Source organism: Phascolarctos cinereus, unplaced genomic scaffold (genome assembly GCF_003287225.1).
Source record: "Phascolarctos cinereus isolate Bilbo 61053 unplaced genomic scaffold, phaCin_HiC Scaffold_726;HRSCAF=1367, whole genome shotgun sequence".
Lineage (NCBI taxonomy): Eukaryota > Metazoa > Chordata > Mammalia > Diprotodontia > Phascolarctidae > Phascolarctos > Phascolarctos cinereus.
Window position 1 is genome coordinate 253,360,425 of NW_027556098.1, and position 20,409 is coordinate 253,380,833.

Genomic DNA, 20,409 nt, shown 5'->3' on the forward strand with positions numbered 1-20,409 from the left:
TTTCAGCTGAACTTAAAAAAAAAAAAAGGAAGGGGTAGCAACCATGATCTGAGACAAAGCAAAAGCAAAAACTAGACCTAATTAAAGAGATAATCAGGGAAACTACATTTTGCTAAAAGGTACCAAAGACAATGAGGTAATATAAAATTTTTACAGCAAAGATGGTGAAAGGGACTTGCCTGAGCTCTTCCTAATTTTCCTCTACATAACTTTAACGCCTCAAAACAAATTCTGAAACAGCAGAACCCACAAAAGGATGGGGTGAAACAATTTTCTAGTTCATGACAACTTAAAAAGTCGACAGGAAAGGTCTATTGCACTGAGGGTAAGAGTGGAGCACAGTCCGGTGGCAGGAGGGCCCAGGAAATGAGTAGACCTTGGGAGCACGTGAATCAGCAGCTGTAGCAGCTGCTTCTGGAACTTGCGACCCACAAATGGTAAGGGAATAAAAAAACTGGTCAGAAGGAGATTACAGTCCATTTGCTGGCACTGGGGGCAAGACTCTGTTGCATTGCCCACACTCAGATCTAGGTCACAGTCCTGGGTGGCTGTCCCAGGGCAAGGAGGAGCAGAGCACTAGCATAGCAGACCTTGTAGCTGCAGAGGAACAGGGACTCTGGTCACACTTCCAGGGAAGAAAAGAGTACTTATGGTCATTCACAGACCAGAGCACAGGCCAGGACAGTAGTAAACATACCTCTCCTTAGAACACACCACCTTAAAAGAACTGAAAACTCTAGAAGTATCTCTGAAAAGAACTGCACAAAAAACTCTGAAACTTGGGAAAGTATGCTCTCTACCCCAGAAGGAAAGCCCCACTTTAGCATAGAGTTAAAAGCCAAGAAATAGACTGGAAAAATGAGTAAACAACAGAAAAAAAATTCTGAGTATAGAAAGTTACTATGGTGACGAGGAAGATCAAAACACACACTCCAAAGAAGACAACAGTCAAAGCTCCTACAGCCAAAGCCTCCAAGAAACATTTGAACTGGAAGAGTCCAAAAAGGATTTTAAAAATCAATTAAGAGAGGTAGAAGAAAAACTGGGAAAAGAAATGAGAGTGATGCAAGAAAATCTTGAAAAGGGAGTCAACAGCTTGGTAAAGGATGCACCAAAAAATGCTGAAGAAAATAACATCTTAAAAAACAGAATAGGTCAAATGGTAAAAGAGGTACAAAAATCCAATGAGGAAAAAATGCCTTGAAAAGCAGAACTGGCCAAATACGCACAAAAAAGAACTCCTTATAAAACAAAATTGGCCAAATGGAAAAGGAGTTTAAAAATCTCACTGAAGAAAATAATTCCTTAAAAATAAGAATTGGGCAAGTCAAAGCTAATAACTTTGAGACATCAAGAAACAATAAAACAAAATCAAAAGAATGAAAAAACAGAAAAAATGTGAAATACCTCAGAAAAACAACTGACCTGAAAAACAGGTCAAGGAGAGATAATTTAAAAATTCATGGGACTACCTGTAAGCCACAATATTTAAAAAAAAAAAAGAGAGAGAGAGCCTAGACATCATTTTTCAAGAAATTATCAAGGAAAACTGTGCTGACATTGTAGATCCAAAGGGTAAATTAGAAATTGAAAGAATCTACTGATCACCTCCTGAAAGACATCCCCAAAAAGAAAACTCCCAGGAATATTATAGCCAAATTCCAGAGCTCCCAAGTCATGAAGAAAACATTGCAAGCAGCCAGAAAGAAACAATTCAACATTATGGAGCCACAGTTAGAATAACACAATATTGAGTAGTTTCTACAGTAAAGGATGAGAGGGCTTGAGATATGACATTCTGAAGGGCAACAGAGCTAAGATTATGACCAAGAATAACCTACTCCGAAAAACTGAGTATAACCCTTCAGAGGAAAAAAATGGACATTCAATGAAATAGGAGCCTTTTGAGCATTCCTTGACAAAATAAGCAGAGCTGAACAGAAATTTTGACTTTTAAATACAAAACTCAAGAGTAGCATAAAATGGTGAACAGAAAAGAGAAAATATAAGGGTTTCAATAAAGCTAAACTGTTTACATTACTACATAGGAAAATGATACTTGTAACTCCTAAAAACTCCTAAAAGCTTTCTTATTATTAGAACAGTTAGAGGGTATGGGGTATAAGTTGAGTATGATGAAATGATTATTTAAAAAATTAAATAAAACTGGGAGAAGGGGAAAGGGTGAGGTAGAATTGGGTAAATTATCCCATATAAAAGAGGTAAAAAAGAGTTGTTACAGTGGAGGGGAAGATGGAAGAGGTAGGGAGGAGTGAGAGAACCTTACTCTCATCACAACTGGCTCAAAAAGGGAATACCATGCAAAATTAGTTGAGTAAAGAAATTCATATTATCCTACAGGAAAGTAGGAGGGAAAGGGGAGTCCCAGAAGTAAGGACAGATTGGAGTAGGCAAAAGACAGAAACAAAACACCTGAGGATGGACAGGGTGAAGGGGGGGGGAGAAAGGAAGGAGAGAGAGGAGTTTAGGATAAGCAGGGAAAAAATAGGATGGTGGGAAATACACACTAATCACAACCAAAAAATTTTTTACATCAAGTTTCTTTGATAAAGACCTCATCCCAAATATATAGAGAACCCAGTCAAATTTATAAAAATAAGAGCCATTCCTCAGTTGATATATGACCAAAGGAAAAGCTATCTAACCATACGAAAAATTGCTCTAAATCACTATTGATGAAAGAAATGCAAATTAAAACAACTCTGGGATACCACCCTACACTCTATCAAATTGGCTAATATGACAGAAAAGACAAATGACAAACACTGAAGGGGATATGGGAAAATTCAGACACTAATGCATTCTTGGTAAAGTTGTATACTGATTCAACCCATTCTGTAGAACAATTTGGAACTATGCTCAAAGGACTATAAAGCCTATCCTCTGATCAATCAATAATGCTGTACCAGGTCTGCATCCCAAAGAAATTTTTTAAAAGGTACCTATAAGTACAAATATATTTATAACAGCTCTTTTAATGGTAGCAAAGAACTGGAAATTGTGGTTATGTCCATCAATGGGAGAATAGTTGAAACAAGCTGTTGTATACGATTGTGATGGAATACTATTGTATCAAAAGAAATGACAAGCAGGATACTCTCAGAAAAACCTGGACTTACATTAAATGATGCAACGTTAAATGAGCAGAAGCAGGAGGAGGACACTGTACAGAGTAACAGTAATATTGTACGATGATCAACTGTAAATGACTTAGCTTTTCTCAACAATATCATGATCCAAGACAGTTTCAAAGGACTCATGATGAAAAATGCTGTCCATCCCCAAAGAAAGAACTGATGGAGTCTGAATGCAGATTGAGGCATACTTTTTCTCTACTTTCTTTATTGTTTTTGTTTGTTTGCTTTGGGGGATCTTTTGTTTCTTTCACAACATGACTAATATGGAAATATGTTTTGCATAACTACACATGTACAATCTATATCAAACTGCCTTCTCAACTGTGTGTGGGGGGAGAGAGAATTTGGAACTCAAATTTTTTAAAAAATGAATGTTGAAAATTGTTTTTACATGTAATTGAAGGGGAAAATAAAATATTAAATCTTCCTTTAAAGAAAAAAGCAAATATATACACACACATATATATATTTTTTTCCATCAAGTTGTCTCTTTTATATAAAAGTCTCATTTCTCAATATATAGGTAAGTGAATCCAATTTATAAAAATAAGAACTATTCCAACTGATAAATGGTCAAGGGATATAAAAAGACTGTTTTCAAAAGAAGAAATCAAGTTATCTATTGTCATGAAAAATGCTCTAAATCACTACTGATTAGATAAAGGCAAATTAAAACAACTCTGAGGTACCATATCACACTTATCAGATCGAATAACATAACAGAAAAGGAAAACGACAAATTCTGGAGGGGATGTGGAGAAACAGATACACTAATAAACTGTTGGTGGATTAGTGAATTGGTCCAACCATTCTGGAGAACAATTTGGAATGAGGCTCAAAGGGCTATGAAACTGCGCACACCCTTTGACTCCGCCATACCATTAGCAGGTTTGCATCTCAAAGAAGTCAAAGAAAAAGGAAAAGAACTTCTAGGTACAAAAATATTTACAGCAGCTCTTTTTGGGGAGGCAAAGAAATAGAAAATGAGGGGATGCTAATCAATTGGGGAATGGCTGAACAACCTGTGGCATATGATTGTGATGGAGTACTACTCAGCTATGGGAAATGATGAAGAGTTGGTGGTTTCAGAAAAACCTGGGAAGACCTATATGAACTGATGCAAAGTGAAGTGAGCAGAACCAGGAGAACATTTTACACAGTAACAGCAAAACTGTATGATGATCACCTGTGAATGACTTAGCTAACTCGGAACTATAATAATCCAAGACAATTCAGAAGGACACACAATGAAAAATTATATCCACTTCTAGAGAATGAATGGACAGAGTCTAAATTTAAATCACAGCAAACTTTTTTAACTTTCTTTTTCTTGTTTAGGGTTTTTTTTGGTCTGTGTTTCACATGGCAAATATGGAAATACGTTTTATATGACTTCATATTTATAATCTATATCAAAATGCATGCCTTCTGAAGGGGGGAGGGATGAAGAGAATTTGGAACTCAAAATTTTAAAAAAACAAATGCTAAAAATTTTTTTCATGTAATTGAGAAATATTTACTGAAATAAATAAAATATACAGGGGAAGAAAAATAAATATACATGGTGTGCACTTCCTTCTATTGTATTATGCCAATGATGATGCAAAGGAGAAATCAGTTTAAAACCCAACTAAGAAAACACAAGTTACAGATAAAGTAATAAAAATAACAATAATAGCTAGCATTTACATAGCACCAACTATTTGTCAGGCACTGTGCTAAGTGCTTCACAATGATAATCTCATTTCATCTTCACAACAACCCTAAGAGATAGGTACTATTTTTATCCCTATTTTACAGGGGAGGAAACTGAGGCAAACAGAGGTTAAGTGACTTGCCCAAGTTCACAAAACTAGTTAAGGGTTGGAGGATGGGTTTGAATTCAGGTCTTCCTGACCCAAGGCCCAGGGAGCACTCTATCTACTATACCACATAACTACCAGGTATACAAACTAATAAATGAAACCAAATAGAAATTAAAGTAAGGTACAGATCACTTTAGAAAAGCTCTCTTGGAAGAGCCAAGTCGTAAAAGCCTTGAAGGATCCTGACAGAAGGGAAAGATAAGAATTAGCAGACAAGTAATAGAAAGAGAAAGGCAAGGAAGTAATGGCCAGTAAGCTAAAAAGCATGTATTGAACTAAATGACCACACTGGGAACAAGTAGTTCCCAATTTATAATTCTACAAAAGTAGCGTTTCAAAAACTCACCTCTATCAATTGGTTATTTGATCGGAAGAAACTGAAAAGAAATGTAGGATAAGGCAGTAGCAAAGAGCTATATAGGAAGATACCTCCTTTTAAGTGGAAACCTCACAAAACCCTTCTCAAGCCTGGCTTCTCTTCAGATCCCATTCACTTCCTGAAATCTAACACTCCCAGGGACTGACCTGAGAATTTCAAACGTCACTTATTATTTCTGAAAAAACGTTCTACCTTATCCTTTGGAGCTATGGTACATCTCCCTGGCTCAATCTGAAACAGAATATAGTCTCACAGTTTTCTCTTTGGGGAGATTTTCTTTGGGCCTTTACAAGAATAAATAAGAAAAAAATTTCCCTTCTATGACCTACCCCTCTTTTTCTCCAAACTAAGTCTTGTAAAAAGTCAAACAGCAGATCACAGAATTAGAACTGGAAGGAACCTTAGACAGCACAGAAGTCAACCTTATTTTGATACGGTGGAAACTAAAGATTTCAAGTGAAGTTAAATGATTTACCCAAGAACACGCAGCTAGTAAATTACAGAGGCAGGATTCAAATCCAGCTCATAACTCCAAATCCAGGGCTCCTGCCATTATAATATGTTGCTTCTTTAAAAGCTAGCTCTGAAGATACAAATCATTAAATAAGAATTATCTACTTTTCATAGGAAAACCAAACTCAAGCAATTTGGGGCATTTCAATCAGAACTGACAGAGGGCTCTGTGATCAAAGGATCACAGGATCATAGATCTAGAGCTGGAAAATATCTCAAAAGCATAGTAGTCTAACCCCATCATTTTACAGATGAAGAAACTGAGGGCCAGAAGTAATCATCAGTAGTGCCATTTAAATTAGATCCTCTGACTCCAAAATCAGTACAACAGGCTTTACCAAAGCAATGCGGATGGTGAGCTACACAATAAATGGTACAACTGGGTAGATTTGGGACAAACCAAACAGCCAGACCTCAGTATTTGCCATTAATGGACCGGAATCTTCCCCAGTGGAGTGCCCCACTCAGTAATTTGTGCTTGGCCTTGACTCAACATTTTTATCAAAGGTTTAAAAGTATAAATGGCATATTTATCAAATTTTCACATGACAAAGCTAGGAGAGAAAGCTAGCATACTAAATGACAGAATCCAAAATTATTTTGACAGGCTAGAATATTAGAACCTAAGAAAATGAAATTTAAGAGGGATAAATGTAAAGTCTTACATATAAGTGAAAAAATCAATTTTACAACTACAAGATGGGAGAGGCAAATCAAGGTAAAGTGCATCAAAAAAGATCTATAGGTTTTAGTGCACTGAAAACTGATGTGAATCAACAGTAATAGTAATCAAGGCATGAAAGTTAATTCCACTTTAGGATACAATAAGGGAGAAATCACTTTTTAAAAAAAAAAAATTTTTGATGAGGCAATGGGGTTAAGTGACTTGCCCAGGGTCACATAGCTAGTGTTGTGTGTCTGAGGCCAAATTTGAACTCAGGTCCTCCTGACTCCAAGGCCGGAGCTCTATCCACTGCACCACCTAGCACCCCGAGAAATCACTTCTAAGGCTAAAGAAGTGATATACCTGATGTACATTGCCATGGTCAAAACAGCTGGAGCAGTCTTTCAGTTTGGACACTGAAAGGAGTTCATCATCTTATACATGTCATGGATTTCTTCTCAGAATCATGTTTTAAATAACTGAATGAAATACTAAACTTCAGTTAGAGTTCAGTGAAAAATGGTTTTAATTTTCTTTCCCCATCCAAGTTCACAGAGCCCCTGAAATCTATACAGACTGAACCCTGGGATAAGAACTCCTGCTGTTGAGAACAACCTTGAATTGTGAAGGGACTCAAGAAATAAGGACATAGGCTGAAAGAACTGGGGATGTTTATTTAGCCTTAAAAGGAGACAAGGGAGAAATCATACACATACAAATGAAAGATTCTTCTGAGAATTCTATTTGAAAATCATAATGAGTCTAGCTTCTGAAGCATAAGGATGAGGTTTTTAACTATCAAATCTATTCCACTTCTGAGAACGTGTCATTTCACAAATAGGCACCAATATTTTTGAGGATTAGAACTTTAAAACATTTTGTCTAATAACAGTATTATTAGACACAAATTTGTCCAAGTGGCATAGGATAATCAAAAGCAGTTATGACTATAAGAAATGATGAACAAGCTGCTTTCAGAAAAACCTAGAAAAGACCTGCACGGGTTGATGCAAAGTGAAATGAACTGTGTACCAAGTAACAGCAATATTGTAAGATGGTCAGCTGTGAATAACTCTATTCTCAGCAATACAATGATCCAAGAAAACTCTGAAGGACTTATGATGAAAAATGCTATCCATCTCCAAAGAAAGAACTGATGGTGTCTGAATACAGACTGAAGCATAGTCTTTTTTTTTTACCTTCTTTATTTTTCTTGAGGTTTTTTTTGTGTCTTTTCTTGCACAACATGACTATTATGGACATGTTTTGCATGACTACACATGCGCAACCTATATCAAATTGCTTGCCTTCTTAATGAAATGGACTGGGGAGGGAGGAAGGGAGAGAATTTAAAACTCAAAGTTTTAAAAATGAATGTTAAAAATTGTTCTTACATATAACTAGGAAAAAATAAAATACTAAATTATAAAAACAAAACAAAACAAAAAGCAGTTATGGTAAATCACTCTACCTGGGCAACCTGACCTCATCTAAACTTGGATAAACCTCAGAAATTCATTTCTAATACATACTTGATCCAATGACAGAAATCAAATTCCAGAAATTTCTTGCCCAGTGATTTCCAAAGCATCCCCTAAGGAGTGTACAAGATAATTCACTTGGGTACACAAAAAAATATTAGAATGAAGCAAAGCAGCACAAGTGTCCAGCATGCTTACAGCCACCACCTGCCTCTGCTTTCTTCCTTCCCTGACTAAGCCCAGTACAGGTTGTATACTCACCAGGCAAGCATGCATTTCATCAGTCACCCCCAGCTAGCCCTAACCCTTTAGTCTGTCCTTCATTCTATACTCCCTTACAGCAGCAGCACACCTTGTATGGTCCTTGCCTAGACAAAAAAGGGGTTTTTTGTACTGTTAATGAATAAAATAAAAAAAGTAAAAGACATATTGTTTATTTCATCTTTAATCTTTTTAAATTTTATTTTGTTTCATAATACATGCATTTGTATAGTAACATATTATAAATCTTATAAATAAATCAAAATTTATTGGAGATATGCTCAAAATATTTTACAACTAGAGACGCAGTCAAAAAAGTCTAAAGACAACTCAACCCCATGAATCTACTTATGAACTTCCCTGGCTGGAGGATCTTCATTATAATTTATTCTACCATATATCAGAATCCATACTAGAAGTTCTTGGAGAATGGTTCCATCTACCTTCAAGAATAATCCCAGAAATAAATAAGGTAATTAATTCTCATAACCAGAAAATGACCTTGATAAAACATAAAGTGCTACCTCTGCTATCACTCTCTTATGTTCAACCATCCCAGCAAAGCCTATTTGAAAAGAAATAACTAGAAAAGTTTCCTCTGTCTTCATGAAAACACCTTGATGGGTGCAAGGCAGCATAGTATAATAGATCAAGAGCTGGCCTTCAAGTAAGAAAGTCTCAGGCTCAAGCCCTGTCTCTGACACTTATTGGCTATGTGACCTTAGACAAGTCACTGAGCCTTTCATTACCCCAGGCAAAGAAACTCCCTAAAACAAGTGTTGGGGAGGGAGAAGAAAAAGAAAAGAGGAAGGGAGGAAGGCTGATGGAATAGACAGTCACTTCCTGATGTTTTGAGTTTCTTGTTGGACCGTCACAACAACCCTATGAGGTAGGTGCTAAAACTATGTCATTTTCCACAGATGAGAAAATGGGAGACTCCTAGAAGCTAAAAGACTTCCTCTAGGTCACATAGTCTCTAAGTGTCTGAAGGAAAATTCAAACTCAGATCTTCAGTACTCTGGGTCAAAGACTAACCACTATATCCAGGGTAGAACCCTCTCTAAACTTGAGGTTCCCAGACTTGAGGGTCTATGAACTTGCTTTGCAGAGAGATAAATAACTGCATTTCAATATAATGGTTTTCCTTTGAAATTCTATGTATTTAAAAACATCATTTGGAGGAGGTCCATAGGTTTTACCAGACTACCAAAGGGGCCCATGACACAAAAGAAATTTAAGCACTCTTGAACTACACACGGTGTTGACGCAAAACCTAACTGACAACTTCCTTCCAGGAAGCCACGATCACATATGAGGTACGCTGTGGCATTAAAAATCACAACCCAGTGAAAAGTACAAATAACTGTAGATTTAACCCAAAATCAGGAGTAGGAGACTTGGCAAATATGTTGATGCCTTCTCCACAATAAAATGAACAGGGATGTAAAAGTAGTTATGGTGCTAGGGACCAAACATCAGGATTATGTTAAAACTGTAGCGCTAGATGCCCTGCTCACAAATTATATTAAGCACCCCACAAGTCTGGATATTTGCACCTTGACTTTTACTATCAGCACCAATAATGTTCATTCACAAACAAGAATTTATTAAGTACCTGTCACGTGCCAGGCACAGTGCTAAGCACTGGGAATACAAAGAAAAACAGAAGTACTTGCCCCTCAAGGAACTTACATTCCAATGGAGGAAAATGACAAGCGCACAAATAAGCAAAAACAAAATACGTATAAAGTAATGGGGAGAGGGGAGTTAGTTTACATTAGCAACTTCCAGGATCAGAATAAGCCTCCTGTAGGTGACTTAGGTTGAACCTTGAAGGAAGTTAGAGATTCTAAGAGACAGCGCTGAGGAAAAAGTACATGACAGGATCAGTCAGTACAAAGATGAAAGATGAGACATTGTATAAAATGAATCACAAGTAGGTCAATGTGGCCACAACATGAAGGAAAGAAATATGCAATAAGCCTAGAAAAGGAAGAAGTCAGAGTACAAAAGGCTTCAAATGTTTGCATTTTATCCTTGAGGCAGATAAGCCACTTGAATTTCTTCAACAGAGGAGTGACATGTGCCTCATTTTGCATTTATGTTAAGGATGAAATAAAGAAGAAAGAAACTAAAAGCAGGCAGAACAATTAAGAGGCCATTGTAATGTACAGTCCAGGAAAGAGGAGGTAAAAAGCCTGAACTAGAGTAGTAGCTGTAAGAGAAAAAGGGAAAGATGTTAGAGATTTTTCGAAGATACAATCAACAAAACTTGATAACTGACTGGATATAAAAGAGAAGGAAAAGGAAGTATTCAAAGCTGACTCCCAAGACTGTAAACCTGTGTAGCTAAAAAGGCGGTGGTACCCTTAGCAGAAAAGGGAAGTTGGAAACTGGGGAGGGTTGGTAGAAAAAATACATTAAGTTCTAATCAAATGAGAGATTTATAAAGTACTCAGCATAGTGCCTGGCACACAGTGGGTACTTAATACATGCTTGTTCCTATCCTCCCTCTATGTTGAATTTGAAGTGCCTGAATAGAAAAGAGAGGCATGGTGTACTGGAAAGAACAATGGATTGGGAGTCAGAGGACATGGGTCCAAACCTCAGTTCTACTTCTTACAACTAACTAGATTAAGATTAGATGAGAACAAATTATCTAGCATATACACCTCCATTTCCTATATAATCTGACATTAACTTATCTTTCCAGCCTTATTTGAAACTACTCTCCTTCACATATTCCATGCTCCAAAGTACAAAAAAAAACAAACAAAAAACAAACAAAAACAAACAAAAACAAACGAAAAACAAACAAAAACCTTACCCATTTTTTCACCTTATCCTGCAACCCTCCCACCTGTATTCATTTTAGAACATCCTCCTTCCTCCCTCCAAGATAGAGCGCAGAAGCTATTCTTTTATGAAGCCTTCTTTGGTTCTGATAGTGATAGATATTTCTCTCTCTCTCTCTCTCTCTCTGTGTCTCTCTCTCCCCCTGTCCCCTTCCCTCCCTCCCCCAAATTTTCTTTCAGTACTATATTTATAGATCTCCTTTATTCTTATTGCATTGTCTTTTATTTCATTCTTTTATTGTAGTTATCTGTACACATGTCATATCTCCCCTATTAAAACATAAGCTTCTTGACAGCAGCAGCAGTATCTTTTTTAACTTTATACACCCAGCATTTAACACTGTGCTTAACACAGGAGTACTTTTAAGAAAATGGAGCAAGAACCACACAAAAAGAGAAAGCACTGAGGATGGATGAGATAGTATCTGAATTACATGAAATCACCTCTCCACCAAAGTTAGTGACAAATATTACCTTCTGTTGTTAAGAGGTAGTAAGGTATAGCACATAAAACTGAACTCAAAGCATTCAAGAAAACCAGGATTGAGTCCAGATTCTGACATTCAGAGCAAATCATTTTACCTCTCAGTTCTCAAAATGTTCTTAATCTGGTATCTGTCAATTTGTTTTTGTTTTATATATATATGTATATATATTTTGATAACTGTAATTCAATATAGTTGGCTTCCTTTGCAATCCTACATATTCTATTTTATGCATTTAAAAATATTATTCTCAGTAGGGGTCCATAGGCTTCATCAGATTACCAAAGGCATCAATGACACCAAAATGATTGCAACCCCTCTGATTAAACCTCTTCATATCTGCAGAAAAAGGATCTTACCTGCACTGATTCCTCAGCAGGGAATTCTTGATACCAGTGAAATCATAGCCCTTTCTCCATTTCTATTTTAACCCAAGCAAATTAAGCATTTGAGAAATACTATATGTTTAAAGTGTATAAAAAGAACTCAGCTAACTAGAAGCAGACCATAAGAATCTTGGTACAGCAGCCCTACCATAGACTATGAGATCATACTTAGTAGAGATTTATTCTTGGTTGAAAATCTTAAGTATAATTCAATTAAGCCCAAGTCCAGTTACTTGGAAGTTTGAGAGTAATACAGAATTTGGGACAAATCAGTCCCAAGAAAAATCTTAATAGCTAAAAATTTCAAGTAAATGTTTTAAAAATTAATAGAATTTCTTCAAATAGCAAAAATATATGCAGTGATATATTTACTTTAACCCCACCATTTGTGCCTTAACCAATGAGTCTGAAAATGGAAAGAGATAAATACATAAAAGCCAAGGAGGAGGAAAAAAATAATACAGTTCAATGATAGTTTAAAACATTTCTCAGGTCCCATATCAAATAGATGTGACATTAGGCAAATGTCCCACTTGTAAGATAAAGGCAATACTGAAGGCATTTTTTTAAATGCTACACAAACTTTTATAAGACTTTTCTGCAAATGTCAGGTGCTAAATAAACCTTTGATATGTACGAATTTAACTTATAATGGTGATAGCTCACCATAAAACATAACACTTTTTATGGTTTACAAAGTACTTTCCTCTAATAGTAATTATAATAACACAATGAGGTAAAAAAAAATGGAAATTTCTCATGACAGCAGCATACTGAACTAGCACATATAATTAAATTTAGGTGTCAGACTTTTAATGGTACCTTTAAGTTGTACAGATTAATTAAAATTCTTAGAACTTAAAAGAAAACTGCGTCAATTTATGGTTTCAATTCCCTAAATGACTTTCTATCACACTACTCACAGTGGCTGTTCTAAACTGTCTGTCTTCAAGCCTCTTAAACTTGTTTCTCTCTCTGTCTCTGTCTCTCTCCTCCTGCCTCCAAAAATAGAGGCCATACATAATGACCTTCCACTTTCCTGTATTATATCACACACCGAAGATGCAAATATAAAAGTTGGGCAGTCGCTGTCCTCAAGAACCTTACATTCTATTAGGCGGATCGTGTTCACAGATATAAGTATGATACATAAAAATAAATAAATAAATCCATAGTAATTTGGGGAGAAGGCTGGGCCCCTCAAAACTATAAGAATCAGGAAAAGCCCAGAGCCATTCTCCACTGAATAAGCAAGTTCGAAGAAGAAATCTGAACTATCACCTGTATGAAAGATTGTTCTGTATCACTAATAAAAGAAACGCAAGCCAAAAACAACTCTGAGGTTTTACCTCTTACCCAGCAAATTGGCAAAGATGACAAAAGATAGAAAATACTCAATGTTGGGCAAGGGAGGAAGAGTGGAGCTGTGGAAAGAAGACAGGCCCACTAATTTGTTGCTAATCACACATACACACACACACACACACACACCACAACACACACACATCGCAAAGACAGAAAGGTCCCACATATATCAAAATATTTGTAGCAGCACTTTTTGTGGTATCAAAGAAATGAGACAAAGCAAATGCCCATCAGTTGAGGATTGCCTAAACAAAATGGTGATACATGAATTAAGGAAATATTACTGTGTCATAAGAAATAATGAAATCATTGAGAAAAGCACAGACTGACTCACATGAACTGATGAAGGAAACTGGACCAGGAAAACAATATACAGAATGATTATAACAATGTAAATGGAAAGAACAAAATACTCTAAACTAAATACTGTAATTATGACCATAAAGGTTAGCCCTCAAGAAAAGTTACGAAAATGCAATTCCTTCCCTTCTTTGACTAGGGGAGTAAGGAGGTAGGAGTGAGAGAGGGAACCAAGTGGGGATGAGGAAAATATAAGTGTATGTACTACTGCATATACAGCCAACCTTGGTAATGTTTTGGCTGGTTTGGCTAAACTGCTTTTTCCCCTCTTTGCTAATTCTTTATTAAAAGGGATTGCTCATTGAGAAGGGAAAAATACATATTCAGAAATAAAGGTGATGTAAAGACAAAAGATATCAATAAAAAATGTTTAAACTTTAAAGGAAAGAAAGACAGAAAGAAAGACCTTCTGAAGAAGACAGCACTTGCACTAAGGGACTTAAAAAGATACACTGAGGAATAGAAAAAGCATTCTAGACACGTGGGACAGCCTATACAATAAAGTCAGAGGCAAAAGATGGATGGAATATCTCATATAGGGAACAAGACAGCTTAGGTGGAGGACAAATGGGAGGAGGAGACAGAAAGGAGAAAGAAGAGGCACAGATCAATTAGGAGGCTATTCCAATAGTCCTAGTGAGAGGTGATGAGGACCTGATCTAGGGTGGTTGTGTTATGAGGAGAAAGGAGATATTAAGGAGGTGGTACTGACAAGTCTTGTCAACTGGCTTGTTATGGGGGTGAGAGTGAAGAGTAATAGATGACTCCTGAGTTTCAAAACTAGGTATCTGGAAGGCTGGTGACAGCTTCAACAAAAAGGGAAGTTAGGAAGTTTGGGAGTAAAGATGTGTTTTGGACATATTGAATTTGAGATGCCTATGATATATCCAGTTACAGATGTCTAGCAGGCAGTTAGAAATGGGGAAATGGAACTTGGCAGGGAGAGGACAGGGTCATCATCCAAGTAAACATTTTACCTTAACCCATGACAAAACAGGAGGAGTACACCCAGACAAGACCAGATTCTTGAAGTACACCCATGCACAGAAGTATAAGGATGACCCTGCAAAACTGAGAAAGCTTGGTCAGACAAGTTAAAAAAAAGAGAACCACAAAAAAGTAGTTTTAGAAAATGCAAGGAGTGAGAGTATCCAGAACATTGAGGTGACCAACAGTATCACAGCTGTTAAAAAGGATAATGGACAAAAAGCTATATAATTTAGCAATGAAGAGATCATTAGTGACCTTGGAGAGAGCAATTTCATTTAAGTGACAGAGATGGAAGCCAGATTGCAAAGAGCTGAGAAGAGAGTAGGAGGTGGGAAAGTGTTGGCAAGGAGTATAGACACCTTCTTCTAGGATTCTGACTGTGAAACAGAAGAAAGACATAGGATAAGAGCTGAAGGAAAAGTAGGACAAAGTCAAGGTTTGTTTGGTTTGTTTAGTTCTTGAGAATGCCTGAAGGCAGCAAGGAATAAGGAAACTAAAAAGTCTACACTTCAAAAGCCTACATTATGTCCCATTTTCTTCTTTGCTCCAATCTCTGATGAAAAGGTGGCCCTTCCTATACCTAAGGTTCACCCTCTAAGTAGGTTACATTATAGCCTAAATACTGGTGCCAGAGTCAGATGATCTATGTTCAAATTCCACTTTGAATGCTTACTACCTATATGACTTCAGCAAGTCACAACCACTTAGGGCCTCAATTGCCTCATTTGTAAACAGAAGGGACTTGGACTAGATGGCTTCTGAGATAGCTTTCAGCTTTAGAGCTAAAATCTAGAATTCTTCTCCACCTTACTCGTTCTAATCTTCAATCTCTTCACATGCCTTGGCTCCTTCCCTGAGCCTAGGCACACAAAGCAGGTGTGGCCAGATATACAAACACACCTAGGGCTCCCCCCAACACATACATATACATACCTTATAAAATTTTTACATGACTCAATCATTCCCCCAAGCTATCATCCTTTCCTTCAAAGCCAAATTCCACTTCCTCTCCTCCAGTTTTATTTGCAAACTCTAGGCACAAAGTTTCCAACTTCACTATTCAATTATAACTGCTTCTCTTCAAGGTTACCAAGTATCTCTTAAATGATTAGTTCCAAGGGCCTTTTCTCAGTTCATTCTTCCAGGTATCACCGCCTGATTTGAAACTGCTGACCACTTCCTCTTCCTGGTTACGCCCTCCTTCCAGGATTTCTGTGCTCTCTACAGACTGCTTCCTCCTTCCCTGTCATAACCCCTGTGAGGTGACCCCAATGCTCTGTCCTTGGCTCTCTTCCTTCTCTTGATGTCAAAATCAATTCTCATGAAGGGGGTGGGGGTGAGGTATAATTTAGCCCTAATATCTCTCTTGAGCTTCAGTCCTACATCACCAACTATTAGGCATTTCCAAGAAGATGCCTACAGTCATCTTTCAACATGTCTGAAAGCTAATTATCCCCCCCAAAAAAAAAACCCTCCAGACTTCCCAGACTGTTTCTGCTGAGGTCACCTAAGTTTATAACCTGTGACATTCTCTTTCTCTTGACCCCAATATCCACTTAGTACTGCCAAGTCTTATCAGTTCTACATCTACCACAATGCAAATGCCCCCTTTTCTGAACTCACTTAGCCACCACCTAAACTGCAGACCTTAGTCCCTTTTGCCTAGGCCAGTAGTTCTCAAAGTGTGGTACCGGGACAAGTAGGGGTCTGGAAAAGGAATACCAAAAAGTCTGAAAATTATAGGACTAGACTCTTACAATAGCCTCAAAATTGGCCTCTCAGCTTCTAATCAATAATCCTCTCCAACTCATCTTTCAAAAGGATGCTAAAATAATATTCCTAAAACACAAGTCTGATGATGTCACTCCTGTGCTCAAGCTTCATGGTTCCCTACAGCCTCTAGGATAAAATGCAAAACTCCTAGGTTTGGCATTTAATGCCCTTCACAATCTAGCTCCAGTACACCTTTCAAGGTTTATTGCACATTACTTCCTCAATGTACACATTCCACATTCTAATCAAACTGGCCTACCCACTGTTCCCTAAATATGGAATTCCATCTCCCATTCTGTGCCTTTGCACATGATCCTACCCATACCTGAATTATGTTTTACCTTTTTACCTCTGCACCTACAAATCTCCAGCCTCTTTCAAGGTTTAGTTTATATGCTCCCACCAACAGGACCCCCTTCCAGGTCCCACTAGTTATTAGTGCTCTCTCCCTACTCAAGTTATCATGTCTCTAATTACCTGTTTATATAGTGTATCCTAAAGGGAGAATATAAGTTCCTTGAGGGCAGAGACCTTTTCACTTTCTTTGTATATTCCCAGTGCCTACACTAGGATTTATAAATAAATGTCTGTAGGATTCAAATGGATTTTCAAGATCAGAAATAAGATGCCACTTGCAACCACTTAGGAGCTGACTTTATTCTCCCTACCCAGAAACAGGAGCAGAAAAAGAACTGATAGGCAGGGAATACAAGAAACCAACTGGAACAAAGTCAAAGGCAGCATAGAAAGCTAAGCTGCATGAATCTGAATGAGAAGAAATATGCACAGATCAATTTGTATAAACTGTTAAATAACTGACAAGAATCTTAAAATTTCATTTGGTTTCCATTTATATTGTACTTTATAGTTTGCAAAGTACTTTCCTTACAACAACCCTATGAAGCAGTTGTGACTACTGTTAGTCCCATTTTCCAGATGCGAAAACAGGGTCTAAGGTTAAATAAGTGACCAGTCACACAGAAAGAAATTTTAAACTTTTTCTCTTTTTTAAGCTAAGCAGTAGATAACTAACTCAGTTAATTCTCCTGAACATGTCAATAACATAGCTGCCATTTAAAAACTGTTTCTCCATCGTTGGCTTTCTGTAATAAAGCATAAATATGTCAAGTCAAAAATTGTGTGTGTCCTTAATGGTGATATTGAAGTTTTGCCTTTCTCTTACTATAAATAATAAAACTCTATCAGTAAGCTTCATCATTTCAGTAGTTCAGCAATACTACTAATTCACAACTCTTTAGTTGCAACTGCAACTCGACAAGCCAAAAGTAGACAGTGAAATGCAAATCAGCTTCCTAAAATCTTGGAAAAGTATATAAATTATCTCATGTTTTAAAGACCCAATATACAAAGCCAAAAAAAATGCTCCTTTCCTACAAAGTACCTAACCAACTACATTAAGGGAAAGTAAAGGCCTTTAAAATTAAAAGTCTGTGAGAAGATAACTAGTTAGCAAAACAAAAGTAATTGTGATATGCTGAAACTGACACGCCAAGTTCATCTACAGTAAAAAAGCTGCCCTAACCAAAGTTTAATTGCTTAGGCAAATTATTTTGAGACCTGTCTAAAAAATCTGTGGCTATTTCATGAGTTTGAGAAATAGGTCAACAAGCAAGTCAACAAGCATTTATCAAGTGCCTACAGCACCAATCTGCCCTCAAAGAGCACAGTCTAATGACAACAAAACTAAGAGAAATAAAAATGAAAATTCAATAACTTTATCACTCCAACATGTCAATTCATTCTTATTTTAGAAGCAGTTTTCTGAAAAAATAGGTGTAGTTTTGGAGTACAGCACCTTCTCTCCTAATGGAGGATTATTACTGAAGTTGATAAAGAAATATTATAAAAGTATCTTGACACCATTGACATTGCCAAGCAATAAAAATCAGCAAAGGGTTCATTCTGTGATCCAATTAGCATCTGCTTGGTGCCTACTATGTGCAAAGTGTCTATCTGGATACTTTGTAGCATATTTGGGACATATATCTGTGGCATAAAAAGTTGTTGAAAAAATGATCCCGGCCAAAGAGTTCACTAAGCAAGAAAAGACATAGCAAAGAAAGATCACAAAAGCTGGGGAATCCCCAAACAGAACGTTAAAACCTTTGTCACTTTATCCCCACCCTTACTAACAATTCCTGTCTTCCCACAAATTAATTCTCCCAAATGCAATCACCCAAACTCTTCCTTAAAACTTATTACACACCCAGTTCCCCGCTGAAAATCAACTTTCTCTTCCTCCCAGAGTGGAACCTCAATATTCACTGTCTTAACACATCTATCCCTTCTCCCCCGTCAACCCCACAAGTGTCTACAAACCCAACCCCTGTCCACACCCCCGGAAACTCCCCAGTCTCTCACACTCCGGGCTCCGCCGCCCATCCCCCTTGCTCCCCCCTCCCATTCCCGGATCCCAAGCCTCCCGGGCTGTCCCCGGGCAGGAGGAAGGAGGCTGCGGAGCCAGACCTGGGCCTAGGCCTGGGCCGGGAGGGGAGAAGAGAAGGAGGCGGCCCTAGCACAGGGCGCCGGCCGCCGCAGCGCCTCGTCCCGTCCCGTCCAATCCAGTCCTAGGCCTCTCTGGCCCGGCCAGCGCAGCCCTGCCCGCCGCCCCGGGCATGGCACTCACTTGTCAGCCGCGGGCCGTCCAGCCCCCCGCCTCCGCTGCCTGCTGCTGCTCCTGCTCCTCCGCTGGCCCCGCCGCCTGCTCCTCCGGGGGGCCCCCCCAGGTCCGGCTTCTTGGGCCCCGGCGGCGGCCCCACTCCACCACCGGGGCCAGCTCCGTGCGGGTAGCCCGCGGGCCCGGGCGCCGCGGCTCCTCCGCCGGCCAGGGCCAGGGGGACGCTGTTGCTATGGAGGCCGAGGCCTGGGGCTGTCCCAGCGGCCGGGTCTTCATGCAGGAATTGACACTCCTCCCCATAGAAACACGTCTTGTCCTTGGCGTAGTAGCGACAGTACTTGAGCTTCACGCCCGCCGCCGCCGCGCTGACCACGCCAGGGACCCCGCCGACCCCCGGCGGGGCCACCACCACGGCCGCGGCCGCCGCCGAGGAGGAGGAGGCGGTGGCGGAGGAGGAGGGGGACGGCTGGGGGGGCGGGAGGCCGCCGCTGCCGCTGATCATGGCAACGCCGCAGCCTCGCTTTCCGCTGCCGCCCAAGGAGCCGCCGACGCCACCATAGACGGGGGAGGGAGAGAAGCACAACCCGTGCCGGAGAAAAGCCCGGGCGGGTGGGTCTGTCCCGCTGAGGGAGCAGGAGCCGCCCGGGGAGAAGGGAGAAGGGGGGAGGGGAGAGGGGAGAGGGGAGGGGAGGAGAAGGGGGCAGAAAGGAGGGAAGGGGAGGGGGGAGAGTTGGGATTCTCTCTCGCTCACTCTCTCGTTCTTTTCTTAAAGGGGCCGCGCGGGACGACGGGGCGGGCGCACGAGTTTCAGCGCGAGGGCCCGGGCGGAGACTTGCAGGGAGGGGAAGAGAGGGGGAAGAAGGGCGGCGGCAGCAGTGGCGAGGTGAAGGAAGGGAAGGGTAGGTAGGGGGGGTTGGGGGGGAGTGCGGTTTATTTTTAAATTCTGCCTTCACTCCGTCGCTCGCGCTCTTGCTTCTCGGAGTTGTTTATTCCATTTTCCTCTTCCTGAGGCGGCTGCCTCTGCTGCGCGTGCGCGCTCAGACGCAGTGGCTTCTGGGTATTGGGGACTAGAGGAAACACGGTGGAGGGGGGAGGGTGGGCAGGGAAGGAAGGCAGGCCCTGTAGGGTCCTTCTGAGGCCCGCGGTCCGGCGGAGGCTGGGATGGTTTCTCTTAGTGGGCGTTTCAGAATCTGTGCAGGTTAGGGAGCAACCCCCCCCGAATGTCCAAACTTCTTT

The 20,409-nt window shown here is 39.5% G+C and overlaps 1 protein-coding gene across 1 annotated transcript in view; it reads right to left on the minus strand.

Moving 5' to 3' along the window:
- PAN3 (poly(A) specific ribonuclease subunit PAN3) overlaps positions 1-20,198 on the minus strand; it is a 146,974-nt gene extending 126,776 nt beyond the window's left edge. The window contains 1 exon segment of the mRNA XM_020997122.2: positions 19,183-20,198. Coding sequence (XP_020852781.1) covers positions 19,183-19,675 — 493 coding nt within the window. The 5' untranslated portion in view covers positions 19,676-20,198.
- Positions 20,199-20,409: the final 211 nt, after the last annotated feature.